Source organism: Peromyscus californicus, unplaced genomic scaffold (assembly GCF_007827085.1).
Source record: "Peromyscus californicus insignis strain IS unplaced genomic scaffold, ASM782708v3 Scaffold_1__1_contigs__length_55948999, whole genome shotgun sequence".
NCBI lineage: Eukaryota > Metazoa > Chordata > Mammalia > Rodentia > Cricetidae > Peromyscus > Peromyscus californicus.
This window is the reverse complement of record NW_026294492.1, coordinates 50,577,690-50,596,726: the sequence shown is the minus strand read 5'-3', so window position 1 is coordinate 50,596,726 and position 19,037 is coordinate 50,577,690. Positions and strand designations below refer to the sequence as shown.

At 53.8% G+C, this 19,037-nt stretch overlaps 2 protein-coding genes across 2 annotated transcripts in view; one reads left to right on the top strand and one right to left on the bottom strand.

The window, feature by feature from the left end:
• Chaf1a (chromatin assembly factor 1 subunit A) overlaps positions 1-11,084 on the top strand; it is a 28,733-nt gene extending 17,649 nt beyond the window's left edge. The window contains exons 6-14 of the mRNA XM_052746901.1: positions 752-833; positions 1,081-1,149; positions 4,821-5,047; positions 5,306-5,471; positions 5,569-5,649; positions 6,112-6,204; positions 6,778-7,033; positions 7,677-8,128; positions 10,470-11,084. Coding sequence (XP_052602861.1) covers positions 752-833; positions 1,081-1,149; positions 4,821-5,047; positions 5,306-5,471; positions 5,569-5,649; positions 6,112-6,204; positions 6,778-7,033; positions 7,677-8,128; positions 10,470-10,613 — 1,570 coding nt within the window. The 3' untranslated portion in view covers positions 10,614-11,084. The remainder of the gene's footprint in view (positions 1-751; positions 834-1,080; positions 1,150-4,820; positions 5,048-5,305; positions 5,472-5,568; positions 5,650-6,111; positions 6,205-6,777; positions 7,034-7,676; positions 8,129-10,469) is intronic.
• Positions 11,085-11,434: 350 nt separating this feature from the next.
• Ubxn6 (UBX domain protein 6) lies at positions 11,435-17,658 on the bottom strand. Its single transcript, XM_052746902.1, has 11 exons — positions 17,480-17,658; positions 16,331-16,494; positions 15,996-16,060; positions 15,670-15,798; positions 13,838-13,935; positions 13,616-13,691; positions 12,887-12,971; positions 12,588-12,807; positions 12,383-12,513; positions 12,163-12,311; positions 11,435-11,938 (listed from the first exon to the last, which is right to left on the bottom strand). The coding sequence occupies exons 1-11, from the start codon at positions 17,560-17,562 to the stop codon at positions 11,810-11,812; spliced, it is 1,329 nt and encodes a 442-aa protein (XP_052602862.1). The 5' UTR covers positions 17,563-17,658; the 3' UTR covers positions 11,435-11,809.
• Between the last annotated feature and the right edge of the window lie 1,379 nt (positions 17,659-19,037).

The following is a 19,037-nucleotide window of genomic DNA, read 5'->3' as shown; positions in this document are numbered from 1 at the left end:
AACAAGTGAGGCATGTTGCTAAGGAGTTTTGATTCTCCTGCCTCCACCTAGTGCTGGGATGATTGGCAGGTACCTTGGAGTTTTGATTCTCCTGCCTCCACCTAGTGCTGGGATGATTGGCAGGTACCACCACATCTGCCTTTTGATGTGTTAGGGCTGGAACCCAGGGCCTAGTACATGACAGGCCATCTATCACTATACTCACTGAGCCCCAAACCATCCAGAACTTTATATTGATGAGCAAGTGTGGTACTGCCTTTAATCTGCACCCATGCTGGGGGATTCTGTGAGTTGCAGATTAGCTTTGTCTACAGAGTGAGACCCTATCTCAAAATAATGTTTTTTAAAGATGTATTTATTACATACACAGTGTTCTGCCTGCATGTGCACCTTTGTGCCAGAAGAGGGCATCAGATTTCATTGTAGGTGGTTGTGAGCCACCTTGTGGTTGCTGAGAATTGAATTCAGGACCTCTGCAAGAGCAACCAGTGCTCTTAACTGCTGAGACATCTGTCCAGCCCCTCAAAATAATTTTATATGGAGATTTAGGATACCTGTAGTGTCAGCACTCAGGATGAGGCAGGGGGATTGCTGTTGCCAACCTGGGGTTGCATAGCAAAACTGTCTCATCAGCAAAGAAAAGAGTTTTGTGGTGTTGTGCATTTTGCTTTGTTAGTCCCAGTGCCACAGCTTTGTCACAGATGAGGGGCTGGCTTCCAGGCTCACACAGTTCATGTCTCCTGTCTCCCAGGGCTAAACTGGAGGAGAAGAGGAAGAAAGAGGAGGAGAAGCGGTTACGGGAGGAAGAGAAGCGGTTACGGGAGGAAGAGAAGGTAGCCTGGCTGCCCGCCCTGCCCCTCTTGGACACTGCGGCATCAGAGTGCTTTCTGTGTCTCTGTTGGGGCGGTGGGCTCTATGAGAACTGTGTGCTCACTCAGATCCCACTTGTCTCCCTCGGCTGCCATCGGCACGAGCACCATGGGCAGACGCCGCATGGGTTGGGGTTTTGAGAGCCTGCAAGTACAGCATTGCCTTTCCAGAGTGCCCTGGGATAACTCTGCTGTCCTGTCCCTACCACAGCGCATTAAGGCAGAGAAGGCAGAGATCACCAGGTTCTTCCAGAAGCCAAAGACTCCGCAGGCCCCCAAGGTGAGCACTCCCCCAGCTCTGGGTGCAGCAGACTCTGCGTGCTTGTGTGTGTGTGTGTGTGTGTGTGTGTGTGTGTGTGTGTGTGTGTGTGTGTGTGTGTGTGTAGGCCAGATGCTGGTGTCCTCTGTTGCTCTCCACCTTATTTTCAAAATTTATTTTATTTCTAATTGTGAGTTTGTCCCCATTCACCATTTTTTGAGACCATCTCTCAGAGCCTGTCACCTACTGATAGTCTAGCTTGGTTGGAACTAACCTGTGGCTAGCACTGAGGCCCTAGGTACAAAAGGGCTCAAGGTGCCAGAGAAGTGGGTGACCTGATGCCAACCTTTCACCCAGTCGGCTCCCCTCACTGCCCACTCGCAGGACCCATTTCCTGACGTACTATGACATCTGCTGCTCAAACACTGGTCCCACAGTAACTCTGGTGGCTTGGGTGTTTCAGACCCTGGCCCTGACGTGTTAAGATCTAGTTGAGTGTCATTTCCCAGGCCATGCTAGAGCTGGCTGTGTAGGCTGGGTAGTTTTGAACTCACCATCTTCCTTTAGGAAGGAAGGACTGAGCACGTGCCAGAAGCTGAGCATGGTCTTACATTTGCATGCACTGTGTCATCTTGGTCACCTAGCCAGCATGATTCAGCACGGTGATGTAGGTTCCGGTGACAGTTCCCTAAGGCTACTTAGAAATGGCCTTGCTTATTGGGAAAGCTGCAGTGACCCTGGCCAGCTTGCGCCATGTGGGAACTGACGCTGAAGGTGGCCCCTCCCATCCTGCCATGTATGGCAGCTGCTCTGTTACCTGAGCCTGTGGGTAACAAACAGGCTTGTTATGCCCTTGTCAGCTCAGTGGGGCATCCTGTGTCCAGTTGGTGAGCCTGCTCTTTTCCTCCATCAATCCCCAGCTAATTAACCTGTGAATCAGCAGGCTTGGCTCAGCTCCAGCCGATTGCCCATGGCCAGAGCCAGTGACAAAACCCACTCATTTTATGATAGAAAGACTGGGGAAGGGCTTTGGGGTCCCTTGAGGATGGCCCTGCTCTAGGCTGCACTGTGTTACGGTGGCCTGCTATCTCCTCTGGACTTCATCCCTTCCTGTTCTGTTGGCTGTTGTTTGGGTTTTTGCTTGGAAAGTAGTATGTTCTGTGGCTTTGGCTCTGCTCTAATTAGGGAGGGTTGAGGTTTAGAGCTATGTGATGTGGCATCCAAACTCAAGTCCTCTGCAAAGCAACATACATACATACTTAACCCATGAGCCATCTCCTCTCACCTTAGCTTATGATTATTGGGTGAAGATGTGAGTGCACATGCCATCACACACATGTGGAGCTAAGAACACAGCTTAAAGGAATCAGCTCTCTCCACTGTGTGGGTCCTGGAGATTGAACTTGAGTCATCAGGTTTGGCAGCAAGTACTTTTACCCTGAGTCATTTTGTTGGCCTCTGATTTGTCTTTTTATTATTTATTACTGTGTAGTGTGTGTGCATGGACAGAAGTCAGAACAATTTCCTGTAGTTGTTTTTCTCCTCCCACCAAAGATGGGTTCTCAGACTCAAACTCAGGTTACCAGGCACAGGTAACAAGCTTTTGCCTTGCTGAGTCAGCCCTTGTTTGTTTGTTTGCTTGTTTGTTTGGTTTTGGTTTTTCGAGACAGGGTTTCTCTGTGGAGTTTTGTTGCCTGTTCTGCCTGGATCTCACTCTATAGACCAGGCTGGCCTCGAACTCACAGAGATCTGCCTGTCTCTGCTTTCCAAATGCTGGGATTAAAGGTGTGCGCCACCACCGCCTGGCCTACCCACCAGCCCTTAGTATATTAGATCTGCATTCTGCCCAGTGGCCCAGCCCCTTAGCTTGCTTGGAGTGCTGGAATCCTGGGTGCTCAGCTGGGTTGTGACTGTCTCCTAATGCTACTGGAGGCTCCTGGCCCCAGGGGAACAGTTGCTGGTTCTCTGCCTCAAGGCTTTGGGAAGTCTCAGGGAGCACTGGAACGTGTTGGAGCCTGGCTGCTCTCTAAGAGGACACAAGGCCAGGCTTAGGTGGCATGGCTTTTAGGAGTTTCCTAGCTCTCCACTAACAAAGAAGCCTGGCCATGCACAAGTGCAGCCCTTGCATGGGCTTACAGTGGCATTCAGAGAACTTGAATTCACAGCCAGTCATGGGATGACCAGTCCAGCCATGGGCCACATGTCTGGATGTGGACTCTGTCTCGGACTCTTGTGTTTTCACTGTAAAACTCTTGAAGGCGGGCGGGTGTGTGTGTGTGTGTGTGTGTGTGTGTGTGTGTGTGTGTGTGTGTGTTGTTGAGACAGGGTTTCTCTGTATAACAGTCCTAGCTGTCTTGAAACTCGCTTGGTAGACCAGGCTGGCCTCAAACTCACAGAGATCCACCTGCCTCTGCCTCCCGAGTGCTGGGATTAAAGGCGTGCGCCACCACCGGTTGTGAGACTCTTGATAAATGATGAACCTGTCCGTCCCCTGGTTCTCAGTCCCTAACCCCCAGCATTGTCAGAAGAAGGAGTTCGCTCTGAGCTCTGCCACATGCCTTCCCCGAAGCCTGAACCAATGCTTGTCTCTGGTCTCAGCCATTAATCCTGGTCATCCTAGTCATCTAGGTTCACACATTAAAACTGGTTTTCTGGACAGGCAGTGGTGGCACACGCCTTTAATCCCAGCACTCAGGAGGCACAGCCAGGCAGATCTCTGTGAGTTCGAGGCCATCTGGTCTACAGGGTGAGATCCAGGACAGGCAACAAAACTACACAGAGAAACCCTGTCTCAAAAACAAAAACAAAACAAAAAACAAAAACAAAACTGGTTTTCTGGGACTGGAGAGATGGGCTAAGCAGTTAAGAGCAGTGGTTGCTCTTCCAGAGGTCCTGAGTTCAATTCGCAGTGACCGCATGATGGCTCACAACCATCTATAATAAAATCTCATGGCCTCTTCTGGTATGCAGAACACTCATAAATAAAACAAACAAAAAACAAAAACTGGTTTTCCAGAACTCACAGTGACTTTGACAAAAGTTAGGGGCCAAAAAGCTCTCACCATGATTAAGATCTGGAAGCCAGGATCAAGGGAGATGGCTTGCATGGTGTATATAAACTCACATAACAAAATGGATGGAGACTTCTTGTGGATTTTTGTTATATGTGTATGGATGTTTTGCCTGCATGTATGTCTGTGCATCACATGCACGCAGTGACCATAGAGAACACAAGGACAGCATCCTCTGGAACTAGAGTTACAGCTGTCATGTTGGTGCTGGGATTTGAACCTGGGTCCCCTGGAAGAGCAGCCAGTGGTCTTAACTGCTGAGCCATCTCTCCAGCCCCTAAATAAATAGAATGTGGAAGCCAGGTTTGTCAGTCCATGCTTGTCACCTCAGTAGGCTGAGATGGGAGAGTTGTGAGTTTGAGGCCAACCCGGGCTACAGCAAGGCTGTGTCTCCACAGGTAGGGTTGAAGGGCCAACAAGGTAGAGGTAGTCTCAAGTGACCTTGTCTGAAATCCATCCCCATCACTGCAAAGAAGGAAGACCCCGAAGTCTTCTAGCACCCATGCAGCTTCCTTTGGCTATTCTAGCCCCATCAGAGCTTGCACAGCCTCTGACCTGAGCACCTGGACTTTCTACGGTGCACTCACCTGCCAGCATTGCATTGGGTTGTTCCTATTGCAGACCCTGGCCGGCTCCTGTGGTAAGTTTGCCCCATTTGAAATCAAAGAACACATGGTGCTGGCTCCACGGTGCCGGGCTGCCTTGGACCAGGACCTGTGTGATCAGCTGGATCAGCTCCTGCAGCAGCAGAGTGGGGCCAGCTCCTTCCTCAGCGACCTGAAAGGCCGCCTGCCCCTGAGGTCGGGACCTACCCAGATCTGCAGCCGTAACACCAACATCATGGACAGGTGAGATCTGGCAAGCCAGGCCACAGGAGAAATAGAAGGTGCCTCCATGCTGCTCATTGCTGCTGACCCCTAGGATCACCATCTCCCTGGGCGTCTTTCTTGGTTGCTAGAGTATGTTACAGAGGGCCTCTGGGGCACAGCATGGCACCTCCTGTGCCCTGTGTGCAACAGGAAGGGCAGTCCTGAGCAGTTCCTGGACAGGCAGGTCACATGGCGGCCAGCCATAAGCACAGTACCGAGCACGGTCTGACCACCCAGGGACGTGATCATTGTGGAGAACAAGGTGGACGGTGTGCCTGAAAGGAGGAGGTTTGGCCGCATGAAGCTCTTGCAGTTCTCAGAGAACCACCGGCCAGCATACTGGGGGACGTGGAACAAGAAGACAGCAGTCATCCGCCCCCGTGACCCCTGGGCCCAGGACAAGGTGAGCCCTGGGGTTGGGGGTCCCCATCCCTGGAGTGGGGGGGTGGGCTGCTCTGTGCTACTTCACATCATGATGCTCATGCGCATTCTCTCTCCAGAACCTTCTTGATTATGAGGTGGACAGTGACGATGAGTGGGAAGAGGAGGAACCTGGAGAGTCCTTGTCCCACAGTGAGGGGGTGAGTAACCCCAGTGGGGTCAAGTAGCCTCCGCACCAGCTGTGGGAGCCAACTGCACCAACTGCAGTTGGCTGATGTGGGGCAGGCCAGGGAATCTGAAGTTCTGGTCCTGCTTGGACTAGTAAGTGCTTGCTGCCCCAGCTCTCCCAGTCACGGACAAACTATTGGAGCCACACTTGGCCCTATCATTCCCTTCTTCCTCTGCCTACATGAACTGTTTCTGCCTGGCTCCCCAGCCTCCTGTGACCTAATGGGGTCCTGCTGACACCTACGCAGGTGTGCCTAGATATACTGGGGCACTAGGGATAAGCTAGGGCACATGCAAGGCCAATGCTGGCCCCTGGGCAAGCTCTGCAAGCCCTTCAGTACCTGCATGGGTACATGTGTTTATGTGAGACCAGGCTGGCCTTGAACCCTGACGTCTATGGTCTGTGAGTGTGTGAACTCTTCTTTCTCTTCGAGGATGAGGATGATGACATGGGGGAAGATGAGGATGAAGACGATGGCTTCTTTGTGCCCCATGGGTACCTGTCTGAGGACGAAGGCGTGACTGAGGTGAGGGCTCCTGCCCAGGCTGGTTGCAGGGTATTGGGATGATTAGTGGCTGTGGCTTGGGTTCCGGTGAACAGGCATAGGGCTTTCTCTGCTACAGAGTGATTGACTACAGAATGATGCAGTGCGGCCCACACATCCCACCATTACCTAGAATTCTATCAACCCCTGCACCCTCCTAGAAGAAAGCACAGGCTGCCCCACAGCTGCAGAAGGTCCCCGTGCCCCTGCATGCTCTCCCAGAAGAGGCCATGTCCTTAGGCCCTGAGCTCCTAGTTGCATTTCTAGGGGGTCTGAACAGGATGGCTGGGGTCAGGATGGCTATACCTTCTCGTCTCTGGCCATGTTGTTGTTCTGCAATGTTTGCTCTGGGGTTGGCAGTTTGGTCACCTGTTAGCAAAGCCACCAAAATATCCTGACTCATCACACAACTTGGGGTGTGAACTGATCCCTCTGGCTTTGCCCTTCACTGCCACCTCTTCCCAGGGCCTAGGACAGGCTCTCAGTAGTTCAGTACCAGTGCTGGGTACCAGGGAGCATGGGCATTAAACAAGAGTCTGCTCCCTGTTCTGCCAGGAATGTGCGGACCCCGAGAACCACAAAGTACGCCAGAAACTGAAGGCCAAGGAGTGGGATGAGCTACTAGCCAAGGGCAAGCGCTTCCGAGTACTGCAGCCTGTGCAGGTGGGATGCGTGTGGGCAGCTGAGGCAGCCAACTGCGCAGGCTCCGACTTGAAGCTGTTGCAGCAGTTCACCGCGTGCCTGTTGGATGCAGCACCCCCTGAAGAGCCAGAGCCCAGGGCTTCCAGGCGGGAGAAGAGGGACCAGCATAGTAAGTGGAGTGCCAATGTGTCGGGACCCAGCACTTGTTGAGTTCACAAGTTTGCAGAACCTGCGTGTGGATAGCCATCCACTGATAGACCGTCTACATACACAGCTCGCAGGGCCTTCTGCTCATTTATGTAGCAGCTTTAAATTTTGGCACTGGGTACAAAACCCAGGATTTGCATGTGCCTGCCAAGTGCTCACCACTGAGCCCCACCCTGGTTTTGCTATCTGTTACTGTTTTAACTTTTTTTTAAATTTTGTGTCAGTGTCTTACATTGTAACCCAGACAAGTCGTGAAGTTATCAAGTGGCTTACAGTGTTCTTGAACTCATGGTGGTCTTCTTGCCTCCACCTCCTGAGTGTTTGGATTGCAGCCCAGGCCTGGCTCCTTGGTGATTACTAAAGTAGGACCACAGCAGAATGTTGGGTCAGAATTGAGAACTGGACCAGAGTGCTGTGCTACTCCCTCTGTTCTAAACCCTGGGACAGTGGTGGCTCAGAGTGAGCAGTGGCCACTCAGGAGGAATATGAGGGCGTAAGCATGTGGCTTGGCCAGTCTTAAGCCCACGCTTAGTGGCTTGCTTTGAAGTGTGCCTTGGATGGGGCCCTCTCAAGGCTTCCTCTCTAACCCCTGTTTCATCCCACAGTCCTGGCCCAGCTGCTTCCACTGCTGCATGGTAATGTGAATGGGAGCAAGGTGATCATCCGTGAATTCCAAGAGCGATGCCGCCGTGGCCTGCTGAGCCCCCCAAGCCCCACTCCACACCCACAGACACCCAACTCAGAGGATGCTGTGGCTGTGCCATCCAAGGCCAGGCTGAAGCGCCTCATCTCTGAAAACTCGGCCTACGAGAAGCGGCCCGACTTCCGTATGTGCTGGTATGTGCACCCACAGGTGCTCAGGAGCTTTGGCCAGGAGTGCCTACCTGTGCCCTGCCAGTGGACCTACGTCACCGCCATGCCCTCAACACCCAGGGAAGACAGTGGCAATGCTCCCACCGAGGGGTCTGGCCAGGGCACACCCATGCCAATCAAGCGGAAGCCAGCGGCCACCATGTGCATTACACAGTTCATGAAGAAAAGGCGGTATGATGGACAGGTGAGCTGCAGAGGACATGAGCCTTGCTCACCTGTGCCCAGAGCAGGCTGTGCACATGCCCCACAGCTTGTGCCAAGTCAGACGACAGCTTTGTGGCACTGGTTCCCTCCCGCCTTCATGTGGGTTTCGGGGTGGAACTTGGGTTGCCAGGCTTATGCAGCAATCACTTTACCCACTGGGCCATCTCGCTCCCCTTCTACAACAGTTTTAGAGTCGCAGAAGCACCAAGCAGGTGGTTGCATCTGCACAAGCAGCTGCCCCCTCTGCTGCATCTCACTCCTCATGTTGATTTCACCCAGAGGCCACAGTTGGCTGAGGAGCTGGTTCTTAGTGACAAAGCTGTTGTAACTGCCATCACAGTTACCTGGAGTTGCTTTCTACCTCCAGAGCCTATGCCTTCCCACAGTAGCAGCCATGCCACTGTCCATGTCCCCGAATGTCCTCATCAGGACCACACAGCAAGCAACCCCTCAGCCTGTCCTGCTTGGTTCATCCTTGCTCGATAGCTCCTCCTAACCCTGAATGATGCTTAGATACCAAAGCGCTGTCTGCTAGGCTGCGTGGGCAGAAGCATGTAACATAGCATCTGAGCCGTGCGGCCCTGCCCACTGAGGCAGTATCAGCATTTTTTCCTTTGAGATGTTCTTTCTGTCACTGGAAGTCCAGCTCGCTCACCACGTGTTGGCATCTCAGGTCCTCTTCTGCGACGCTCCAAGGGCTTGATTAGGACACAGGCTCCAATTGTTGCCTGGTGCTGGCCACCACTGTGAATGGACACAAGGCTTGGAATCCATAACCCTGCCCCAGACTACAAGGAGTCCTGGAGTTGTTGATGGGATCGTTCCCCTGTGGCCCTAGTGTCACAGTCATTAACGGCACAGGTCCCTTCAACCTGGGATATGGCTGGGGATGTGCCCAGAGCATTGTGCTCCAGCAGGTCAGGCTGCTCTGGTGCCCTTGTCCTCCTAATGATCTTTGCCATACCCCACATGAGCAGGGAGCAAGGCTCAAAGGCACACTTTGCTGTCAGCCTTAGCCCTGAGGAACACCATGCACTCCACAGAGCATAGCAGTGGGCTTTTGCATTTCATGGCTGGAAGTGCTGCCTCCAGAAGGCACAGGCCCAGCATGGTGCTCACACAGTGCCCTAGACTGCCAGGGTGGGTGCATTCCTCAGCAGCCCTGCAGCCCAGTGTTCCACCAGATTTGCTAGATCTACTTCTGAGGAGCAGATGTTGGATTCAGTCTTCCAGGTGTCTGGCCTCCTTGGGGAGGGCCAGCTGTGCTCTTGATTGTTTGGATTCATTTAGAGTACAGAGTAGTTCAACCATTAGCTGGAGCTGTGATCACACCAGACTATACAGTGCATCACTGGCCCAAGGGTACCCCCAGTCTTTGAGACCTGGTTTTCCCTGTTTTGAGGATTTATCATGTTTTTACAGATGTGTGTAAGATGAGGATTTATCATGTTTTTACAGATGTTTTTACAGATGTGAGCACAGTGCCCATGGAGTCTCTCAGTGTCAGATCCTCTGCAGCTAGGGTTAAAGGCATTTGTGAGCAGCCATATGGGTGCTGGGAACCAATTCAGATCCCCTGCTAGAGCAGCCAGGGCTTTTTTTTCTTTTTTTCTTTTTCTTTTTTTTTTAAGAATTATTTATTTATTATGTATGCAGTGTTCTGCCTGCATGTATGCCTGCAGGCCAGAAGAGGGCGCCAGATCTCATTACAGATGGTTGATGGTTGTGAGCCACCATGTGGTTGCTGGAAATTGAACTCAGGACCTGTGGAAGAACAGCCAGTGCTCTTATCCTCTGAGCCATCTCTCCAGCCCGCAGCCAGGGCTCTTAACCACTGAGCAACCCAGGCTGGCTTCAACTCTTGATCCTCCTGCCTCAGCCTCTATGCAACCATTCATGGATGTAGGCAAACATCTGTACAAGAGGCATGCAAACTTGTAGAGGAACAGCTGCCTTCCCCATGTCGAAGACCAGTGGGCTGTTTCCTCATGTGGGGTCACCCTGGTTGCATCTGTCTTCCCCAGAAGTCCATAAACTGGCCAGGGATTCTCACAGCTGCAGGAGCTGCCAAGTCTTAGCCACCGGGAGAAAGAATGCCGAGAAAGTGGGTATTCAGTTGGTTCTTTGAAACCAAAGTTGAGAAGTCAGTCACTCAGGTTGCTGTGCAGTGCTGCTGTTGGCAGTTTTTAGATAGGTGTGTGCCTCCTCTTAGCACAGTTTGCAGCCATAGGCTCTGGTGTGGACACTGTCACTGGGAATTGTCCAGGACGGTGTGTGTTGGGTGTGTGGGCCAGGATGCTGATAGGCTGTATTTTGTGCAGGTTGGCTCTGGGGACATGGATGGCTTCCAGGCAGACACAGAAGAAGATGAGGACGACGACACAGACTGTATGATCGTGGAAGTGCCAGATGTTGGGGGTGATGTGCCAGAGGCTCCCGTGTCCACTCCCACTCTTTGCAAATGACTAGTGTCAAGTTGAAAGACCCAGGGACTCCTGGGTCAAAGTGATCTGGGCTGCGGGGAGTGGAGTGCAGGCTGCTGGAGTGCAAGGCTGGTGTTGGGCATGGCCTGGGCAGTGGTGGCCACGCCTCCCCTCAGCCTTGTAGAGCTGCTGAGGGAGGTGGGGATTGGCACTAGCAACAGCCTGCTCACTATGGCACCTGAGCAGCCACCACCAGACGTGAGCCTCCTGCTGACTCCCGTGTAAAGAGCACTTTGTCCCACACCCCAAGGTGTGGAGTCTAGAGGAGGCCTGAGCAGTTACTTCCAAACCGTAAAGCCCCCAGGGCTGTGTGCTAATCTACCCTTCTTAGTTAAGCATTATCGACAGCTGATTGCTGTTGTCAAACACCTGCTAATGAATTGTGCCAGGGACACTGAGGCTGCTATGCAGGCCCTGGGCAAACGTGGACATGTATAAACTTATTCTACCTGACCATGTCTGTCTTCTGTCACAACTGTCATGTTACACTAGTGTGTGTCCTACCTGTCCCCTGCAAAGGTCCTGGGCACAGCCAGAGCTTGCTGAAGGTATCCCCAGCAAGATGGATGTGTCCCTCCAAAAGAAGCCCCTAGGGCCAGACTGTTCTAGTGTCCTCTCCAAGGGACGTGCCATGGCTAGCCTGTTTCACTCCCACCACGTGCACTTTGATGAGGCCCTTGTTCTGCTAGTACCACAAGAGGCTGCTTAGCCTGGACCTGGTTGGCTGTAGGGCATGACAGACCTTGTAGGATTTCCTGCTGCCTGGTGAAGCTTTGTGTGGCTTTGATGAAACCCCAAGACACTGGGTTTAAATAGCCTGTTTATTTGGGTTCATAACTTAGGAATTACAGTTCCCTGCTGCCAGGCACCTGCCCCTCCTGCTGTCTCCAGCCCAGGTATGGGGCAGACTGCCTCCATCCACAGCCTGTGAGGCCTGTGCCCATGCTAAAGACCCACTCTGCCAGAGGTGCCCATCCCAACCTGTGCTGGGCTCCCAGCGACTCCACATTCCTCAGGCCTGTCCCTGCAGCCCAGAGGATTTGACTCCTGACTCACAGCTGGGACCCTGTTCTCAACTCTACTGCCGCTGGTGTCTTTTCTATTCCCGGGGGCTCAGGGAGAAGAACGGGTTTGGGGGACAGCATAATACGGAGCCAGCTGGGCCAAGCCTGCTTTATTCAGGAGAGCTGCTCAATCGCTGCGAGCAGCTCCGGCCTCAAGACCGACATGGCAGGCTCTGCTCCTGCGGCCCTCATGTCCTCCAACACTGAAGCGTCCCAGGAGAAGGTCAGCAGGGCAGAGGGTACCTGCAGGGCAGGCAGAATGTCACCTGCGGGTTATGACACCACCCCCAACCCCATGACGGCTGTTGCTACACCAGACTCCCTCAGACAGGGTAACCTATCCCCACACCACTGTCTCCATACAGATCCCTGCAGTCAGCTCTTTAGGGCTACCCTCCCACGTTACAGGAGGGAAACCAAGACACTGAGACAGTACAAGCCCACCAAAGGTCACAGCCCCAGCTCACCAGCCCACACTCATTGAGGGCCAGGGCCTCATCCTCCACCAGCTTCTGTCCACCTGAAGCCCGCAGCTCAAAGGGCAACCAGTCGTTCTGCAGCACCTCGCGCACAAACTGGAAGAGCACGGGCAGCCGCTCCCGGGCGTAGAAGGTCCCTGTGGGGTACAGAGCATGAGCTAGATGGTACAGCCAGCCTGCCACCCACCCTGGGCTGGAGGCCACGAACCCTGCAGCAGGCAGCCATCGGGCAGGCGCACACGCAGTAGGGCGTAGGTGTACTTGCGCAGCTCCCGCTGCTCCTCCTTCTCCCGCATGGCCTTGGTTCGCAGGGAGCTTAGCCGCTCCACTGCCTCCGTTCTGCATGGGGTCGAGTGTGGTTAGGCTGCCACCTCAAGAACTACCCCCACAGTCCCCTCCTCACATGGGCCTACCTGAGTCTCTGCTCACGCTTTACCTCCTCGGCTGTGAGGCTAAAGAAGTCGGCAGGGAGCTCAAAGTGCGAGGCCAGAGCAGAGGGGCGGAAGACGCGGCGCTGCCGGTCCAGCATGGCACGCACTGGCTCTGCACTCAGCAGCTGCTGCTTGTACTGCTCCAGGCTCTGCGGCTGCGCCCGTGCAGCCTCACCCAGCACATAGAACTCCTCGGAGCCCTCTGCAGAGGGGTCACAGCTGTCCCCGTGTCCCATGCACCACACCACACCGCCCCCTCCCATCTGCCTGACTGGCCTCACCCTGATCTGGCATGGGCAGTGTCAACTTCTTGAAGCCAATGGCCTCGAAGAACTCATGGGTCCCCTCCAGGCAGTTGATGCGCTCCTGGGGATGAGGCACACATACATCACCCAGCCCCCATGGCATGGACCCCCTGCACCGCTGGGATTGATGCGATCTAAGGATGGCATTGGCCATCATGGCTTTGTGGCTAGAGTGAAAATACTGCTGTGGGCACAGACTGGGATGGCTGCACCCACAACCCCTATGTCTGCATTTGTAGGACAAATGTCACAGGGTGACTTCTCAAGGTATTCAAACTAAAGAGAGGCCACTCCAGGGAGCCAGGTCGCCAACTCTAGTGGCTTTCAATCATAGACCCAACATGCCTATGGTCCCGAAAGTCAAGATCCTATACTCAATTCAAACAGTGCTTGTGAGATGTCCAGGTAAGTGTGACACCGGTGTTCCATCCCAGGACCCACATGGTGGAAGGAGAGCCAACTCCCACAGGTTCTCTTTCACCCACATGTAAATTAAATACATGTATGAGAAGAAAGATGGGTGGTGTGCTGCAAGCCTGTATCCTACCACTTTGGAAGCTGAGGCAGGAGCATTTCCGCCAGTACTGGGTTAAGTTGGACTACATACTGACACCTGGTCTCAACAGTAAAACAATCACAGACAAAATACAGGCAACACTGCAACCCACTCCATGGACCCTGGGACAGCCTGGGACTGCAGCACACCTGGAACACCTTGTTGTGCAGTTTGATTTTCTGGTACTTTTCCTCCTCTGGGTGCAAATGGATGTTGTCCAGGTACCTGTGGGGGGCAGAGGCACATGCAGGTAACCACCTAACCTTACTCTTCTTCCACCCCTGGGGCTCAAACAGCCAGTGAACCTGGTGCCCGCAGCACAGGAAGGACTACCCCCAATGCTCAGGCCCCTCAGGTAAACTAAGGCTCACTTGGCAATAGTGTCCACTCCCAGCTTCACTCGGTCCCGGTCTCTGTTGAATGTATGTATCTTCATGATGGATGCGGCCACAGGGTCCGTGGAGAAGTGCTGGGGGAGGGGAGGGCATGTTGAGGACACCACAAGACTGCATGGGAAAGGGCAGAGGGGCAGCAACTGCAGCTTTCAGCTCACTGTGGTGTAAACTGAGGCAAAGCTAGCCATGAGTGCTTGATAGAGGGCAAGGAGTATGCCTTCAGTGAAGGCCAATTGTGCCTCTTCTACAGTGGGGAAAAAGCCAAGCAGGAAGAGGAGACAAGCATGTCCCTTCAGATGTCTGGGGCACTTGTAAACCATAGCACCTGGTGAGGTCCCCATAGCTGCCAATCATGTAACTCCCAGATGCTGTGAGAAGCCGGTACCATGGTAGCTACAGTAGGTGTCAGGTAGCAGAGAGGGACACAAGCCTGCCATTAACACCAGCAAACCTGAGTGGCTGGTACGACGCTGGAACTGTGTATGGGCTGTGGGATAAGGCAGCACTGGAGTTGCCAATCATGAGCTATGGTCAGAAGACTCACAAATGGGGAAAACCAGACAGTTCCCAGAAAGATGAAACCATAAGCCAAGGTATGTGAGGCCTCTAGCTGCGGGGGAAGGCAAATCTGGAGTCCATAAGGAACCAGCCTTCCCAACCTGGACTTTGCCCAGCAAGGCTTGTGCTGGACTTCTGAGGTCAAAGTTCAGGACAGAAATGCACGCCTAAGCCACCACGGACTGTCAGAGCTGGCTGCAGGTGTGTGCATACATATCCCCTTGTTCCCAGATTGGGGTGTGTGTATTGCACAGGCTGGCCCAAAATTTGCAATTCTCCTGCCTCAGCCTCCTGAGTTCTAGGACAACAGGGGTGTACCACCACATCTGACTTTCCTCTGTTTTCTGAGTTTTCTATACTCTAGGCCTCATGTGCTGACAGGGCTAAAACAGATCCTGGGCCATCGGAGTACTTGCCAAGTGCTGCGGTTTGAGTAAGAATGCCCCCATAGGCTCATATATTTGAATGCTTAGTCACCAGGGAGCAATATGAAAGGATTAGAAAGATAAGGATTAGGAGGTGTGGTCCTGTTGGAGGAAGTGTGTCACTGGGGGTGGGCTTTAAGGTTTAAAAAGCCTTTGCAGAGGTGGCACACACCTTTAATCCCAGCACTCAGGAGGCAGAGGCCGGTGGGTCTCTGAGTTGGAGTCCAGCCTGGGACTCCCAACTCAGAGATTGAGTTCCAGGACAGCCAGGGCTACACAGAGAAACCCTGTCTCGAAAAACAAAACAAGAGCCCATGGCAGGCCCTATCTGTCTCTTCCTGCACATCAGGACCTTGTAGCACTCAGCTACTTCTCAAGCACTATGCCTACCTGCTGCCATACTCTGCCATTATGATAACAGACTAAACCTCTAAAACCATAAGCCAGCCCCAATTAAAAGCTTTCCTTTTTAAGAGTTGCCTTGGAAAAAAATTAAAAAAAAAAAAAAAGGGGGGGGGGGCTGGAGAGATGGCCCAGAGGTGAAGAGCACTGGCTGCTCTTCCAGAGGTCCTGAGTTCAATTCCCAGCAACCACATGGTGGCTCACAACCATCTGTAATGATATCTGGTGCCCTCTTCTGGCCTGCAGTCATACATGCTGTATACATAATAAATAAATAAATCTTTAAAAAAAAAAAAAGAGTTGCCTTGGTCATCGTGTCTCTCCACAGCAATAGAATAGGGACTAATACACCAGGCTTGACGGGCATCAGTGGTTCCATGCGTCCAATGGTTCAGGCCTGATGCTGGAGCACAGGTCACTCACCGATAGGATGGCCTCCTTGATGTGGGCATCCCGCTGGTCCCTCCTCAAGGTGACACCTGTGAGCGGGCAGATGAAGTACACACCAGGCACTGCCAGGTGGGGAGAGATTTCTTCTTTGGGTTCAGGTACCTGAAGACAAGACAGAATAGGAGGCTCTTGCAGCTGGACATACAGGCCCACAGCCATCACCCCTCCTTCCAAGGGTCTGTCCCCCCACTGCCGCAGGTGCTGCTCACGCTAGGCTCTGCAAGAGGCTCTCCCTCCCTGGGCAGCAGCTGCCTCCACATTGCCCCAGAGCACTGGGCAGTCCCCAGCAGATACCGTACCAAGTTGGTCCCAGGAGCCCCTGGGCTGTTGCTGGAGGTGGCTTCGGCCTGAAGTTCCTTTCTCACTGGGAGTGGGAGGGTGTAATGGGGAAAGAGTGAGGACCTCAGCCTGAACCCAGAGGCTCAGCCATACCCATTGCCCTCCATGGGGGTGGGGGGACAACACTGGCCTGAGAGCTCACAGCCCTCCCTGCCAATGCTCCAAGGAGTGGAGGGAGACCTAGTCCCCGCTCTTCTACTCCAAGTCCCCATCCAAGGACCACCCGTGTCACCTGTCTCTGTGCCTTCTGTGGACGTTTAATCTCACCCCAGGTGCTACCTGGAACAGAACTCACCCTGGTTCCGGATGGCATCCTGAGATGTGGGGCCCCGTGCTCGGGGCTGCTTCTGTTCCAGCCGGGCTAGGGCAGCAGCAGCAGCCATTTGTGCCTCATCAGTGGGGCCCTGGCGAGGCTGCCGGAGGGACACCTGTGGTGACTTTTCTTTGGGGTTCTTCTCCCTAAACAGACATGGGGACCCGAATAATGTACTGGGGCTCCCACCTTGCAAAGAGGTGCACAGATCACAGACACTGGACCTCCAGACACCATCCCCTCCCTGTCAAGTCCTGGCCTGAGGATCCCGTCAATCTCCACCAGGGGAGCTGCCCCACTATTTGTAGCTGCCCTACAGGTGTGCCCACCTCCCTTCTAGCCCTGGCCTACAGGCCTCCTCCTGACCCCCAGCTCCTGGTTGTCATGGAGCCCACCTTCCATACTTCCTTGTACAGTCCTATAGACTTCTCTCTGGAAGCCTGTAGCTCTCTCCATTCTCCATCCCACCACTTCCGGGCAACTCCAGCATCCCACTTGCCACTCACCCAAGCCTCACCTCCCTCTTCAGCACACACAGCTCTCCGGGACCTCCGATCCTCCTGCGAGTACCCGAGCTACCAGGGACCCCAAAGACATCCCACCTCCTCCTCCCAGAGCCTGCTAGGTGCATGCACCCCAACCACTCATCAACAGTCTGGGGTTCTCTGGCCTCCACATTCCTCCAAGACCCTCCCATTACCTGTCCCTCCCCAATCCCTTCCAGAGTATCACATCCCAGCCCTGCCCTCACTCAACCACACTCGACACCACCTGCAAAGGAGTCAATCTTCTGCTCTCAACACCTCCCTTCGGTCCCGCCCAGACCCCGCCCCCAGGGGGGGGTCTTCCACCCCGCCCCTGGCATCGCCCTGCCCCTTCTCACCAGCCGGGACCAGGAGTCTCCAGGCCTGAGACCACCACTCCTTGCCCACCGGCCCCGCCCACCTCCACTACACGGTGCCCCGCCCCCTTTTAGGCCACGCCCACACCTCAACACTCCGGTCACGCCCACCTCGCCCTCCCTCCCATCGGCTCCCACTCAGCATCGCCTGTAGGGTGTCCCAGGCACCCTGCCAGCCCTTCCCGCTTCCTGGTCTTTGCCGTCCCCGCCGCCCAGCCCGCGTCACGCACCCCGCGGAGTCTGTGAGCTTCTGGCCGGGCCCCGCGCTCTTGAACTTGATGTCAGCCTTGATCTCCTGGAAGAACTTCTTCATGGCGGCGGCGGCCCGGCGGCGAGGGCCGCGGGGCGGGGGCGCAGGGCCCGGGTTGGGAGGAGCAGGCGGCCAACCACCGGAAAGAAAATATCGCGGCGCCGGAAGTCCCGCCGCGCGCACGTGACAATAGCCTCGCACGCACCTCGCGGGCGAGGCGCCGCCTTCCTGTCTGCCGACGCCGTTGCCAGGGCAACGGGCCCGCCTTCCTCAGGACCTCAACGTGCCGCCTGGGGGGCGCTAGAGAACAACACCACAGCCACCTCGCAACCTCGAAATGTACCCAGCGCTATGGAAACCCGGCTGGACGTCAAGAGTTTAAGGCCAGCCTGGGCTACAGAGAAAACGAGCGTGATGGGAGCATGAAATACCTTTTGGGAGGTACTAGGGATTGGTGCAAGCGAGGTCAAAGCTGGCTCGAACTGCTCTACTGGGATGTACCTCAGTTGGTCCAGCGCTTGCTCAGCATGTGTGAAACCTAAGTTTAATCTCCTGCAACACTTCCATCTGGTATGGTGTGCACACTCAACAAAAAAGATGGATGCGGGCTAGAGAGATGGCTCAGCGGTTAAGAGCACTGACTGTTCTTCCAGAGGTCCTGAGTTCAATCCCAGCAACCACATGATGGCTCACAATCATCTGTAATGACATCTGGCGCCCTCTTCTGGCCTGCAGGTATATATGCAGACAGAATACTATATACATAATAAATAAATAAATCTTTAAAAAAAAAAAAAGATGGATGCTATGGGCTCAGGCATTGTAGAACACCACTATTCATGTAAATCTTCATCAGGACCACTGTGACTATGTGCAAGAGTGGGCCACAGGACGCTCACTTGAGATTCCAGCCGCTCCCTCCTGCACCTCCCGGCAGGCTGTGTGTATGTATTTCTGACCTAATTGCACACAGCCTTGTGGTCTCTGGAGCTATTAGAGTTTGCAGTCAGTGGACCGAGGTGGCAATGAGCAAGCCTTCATCTGTGCTGGTGTGAAACTGTCCGGGGTGCAGCTTCTTTGGTGCTATCCAGGCTGTTAGTAATCTCACTGTTTTTGCCAAGATGCACGAAGTTAAGGAGATGGAACAACTTGGTGCCCTCAAGGAAACAAGGGACCCAGTGGCTGGAGGACAGCAGGGAAGTCATTTATTTAAGACAACTGTGGAGGACTCTCGTCCAAGAACTACAGTGAGACAGGAGTGGAGCACCCTGAGGAAGGCAGCTGGGAAGTACTTAGTAGATGTTCCAGGACGTGATGCTTTAGTCCTTTGGGGGAAAAATAAAGCTGAGTAGTGATGGCACTCGGCTTTAATCCCAACACTTATGAGACAGAGGCGGCAGACCTCTGATTCAAGGCCAGCCTGCTCTACAGACTTCCAGGACAGCCAGAGGTACACAGAGAAACCTTGTCTCCAAAAAAAAAAAAAGCTTGTAGATATATGCTTTTTTTTTTTTTTTTTTTTGAGGCAGGGTTTCACT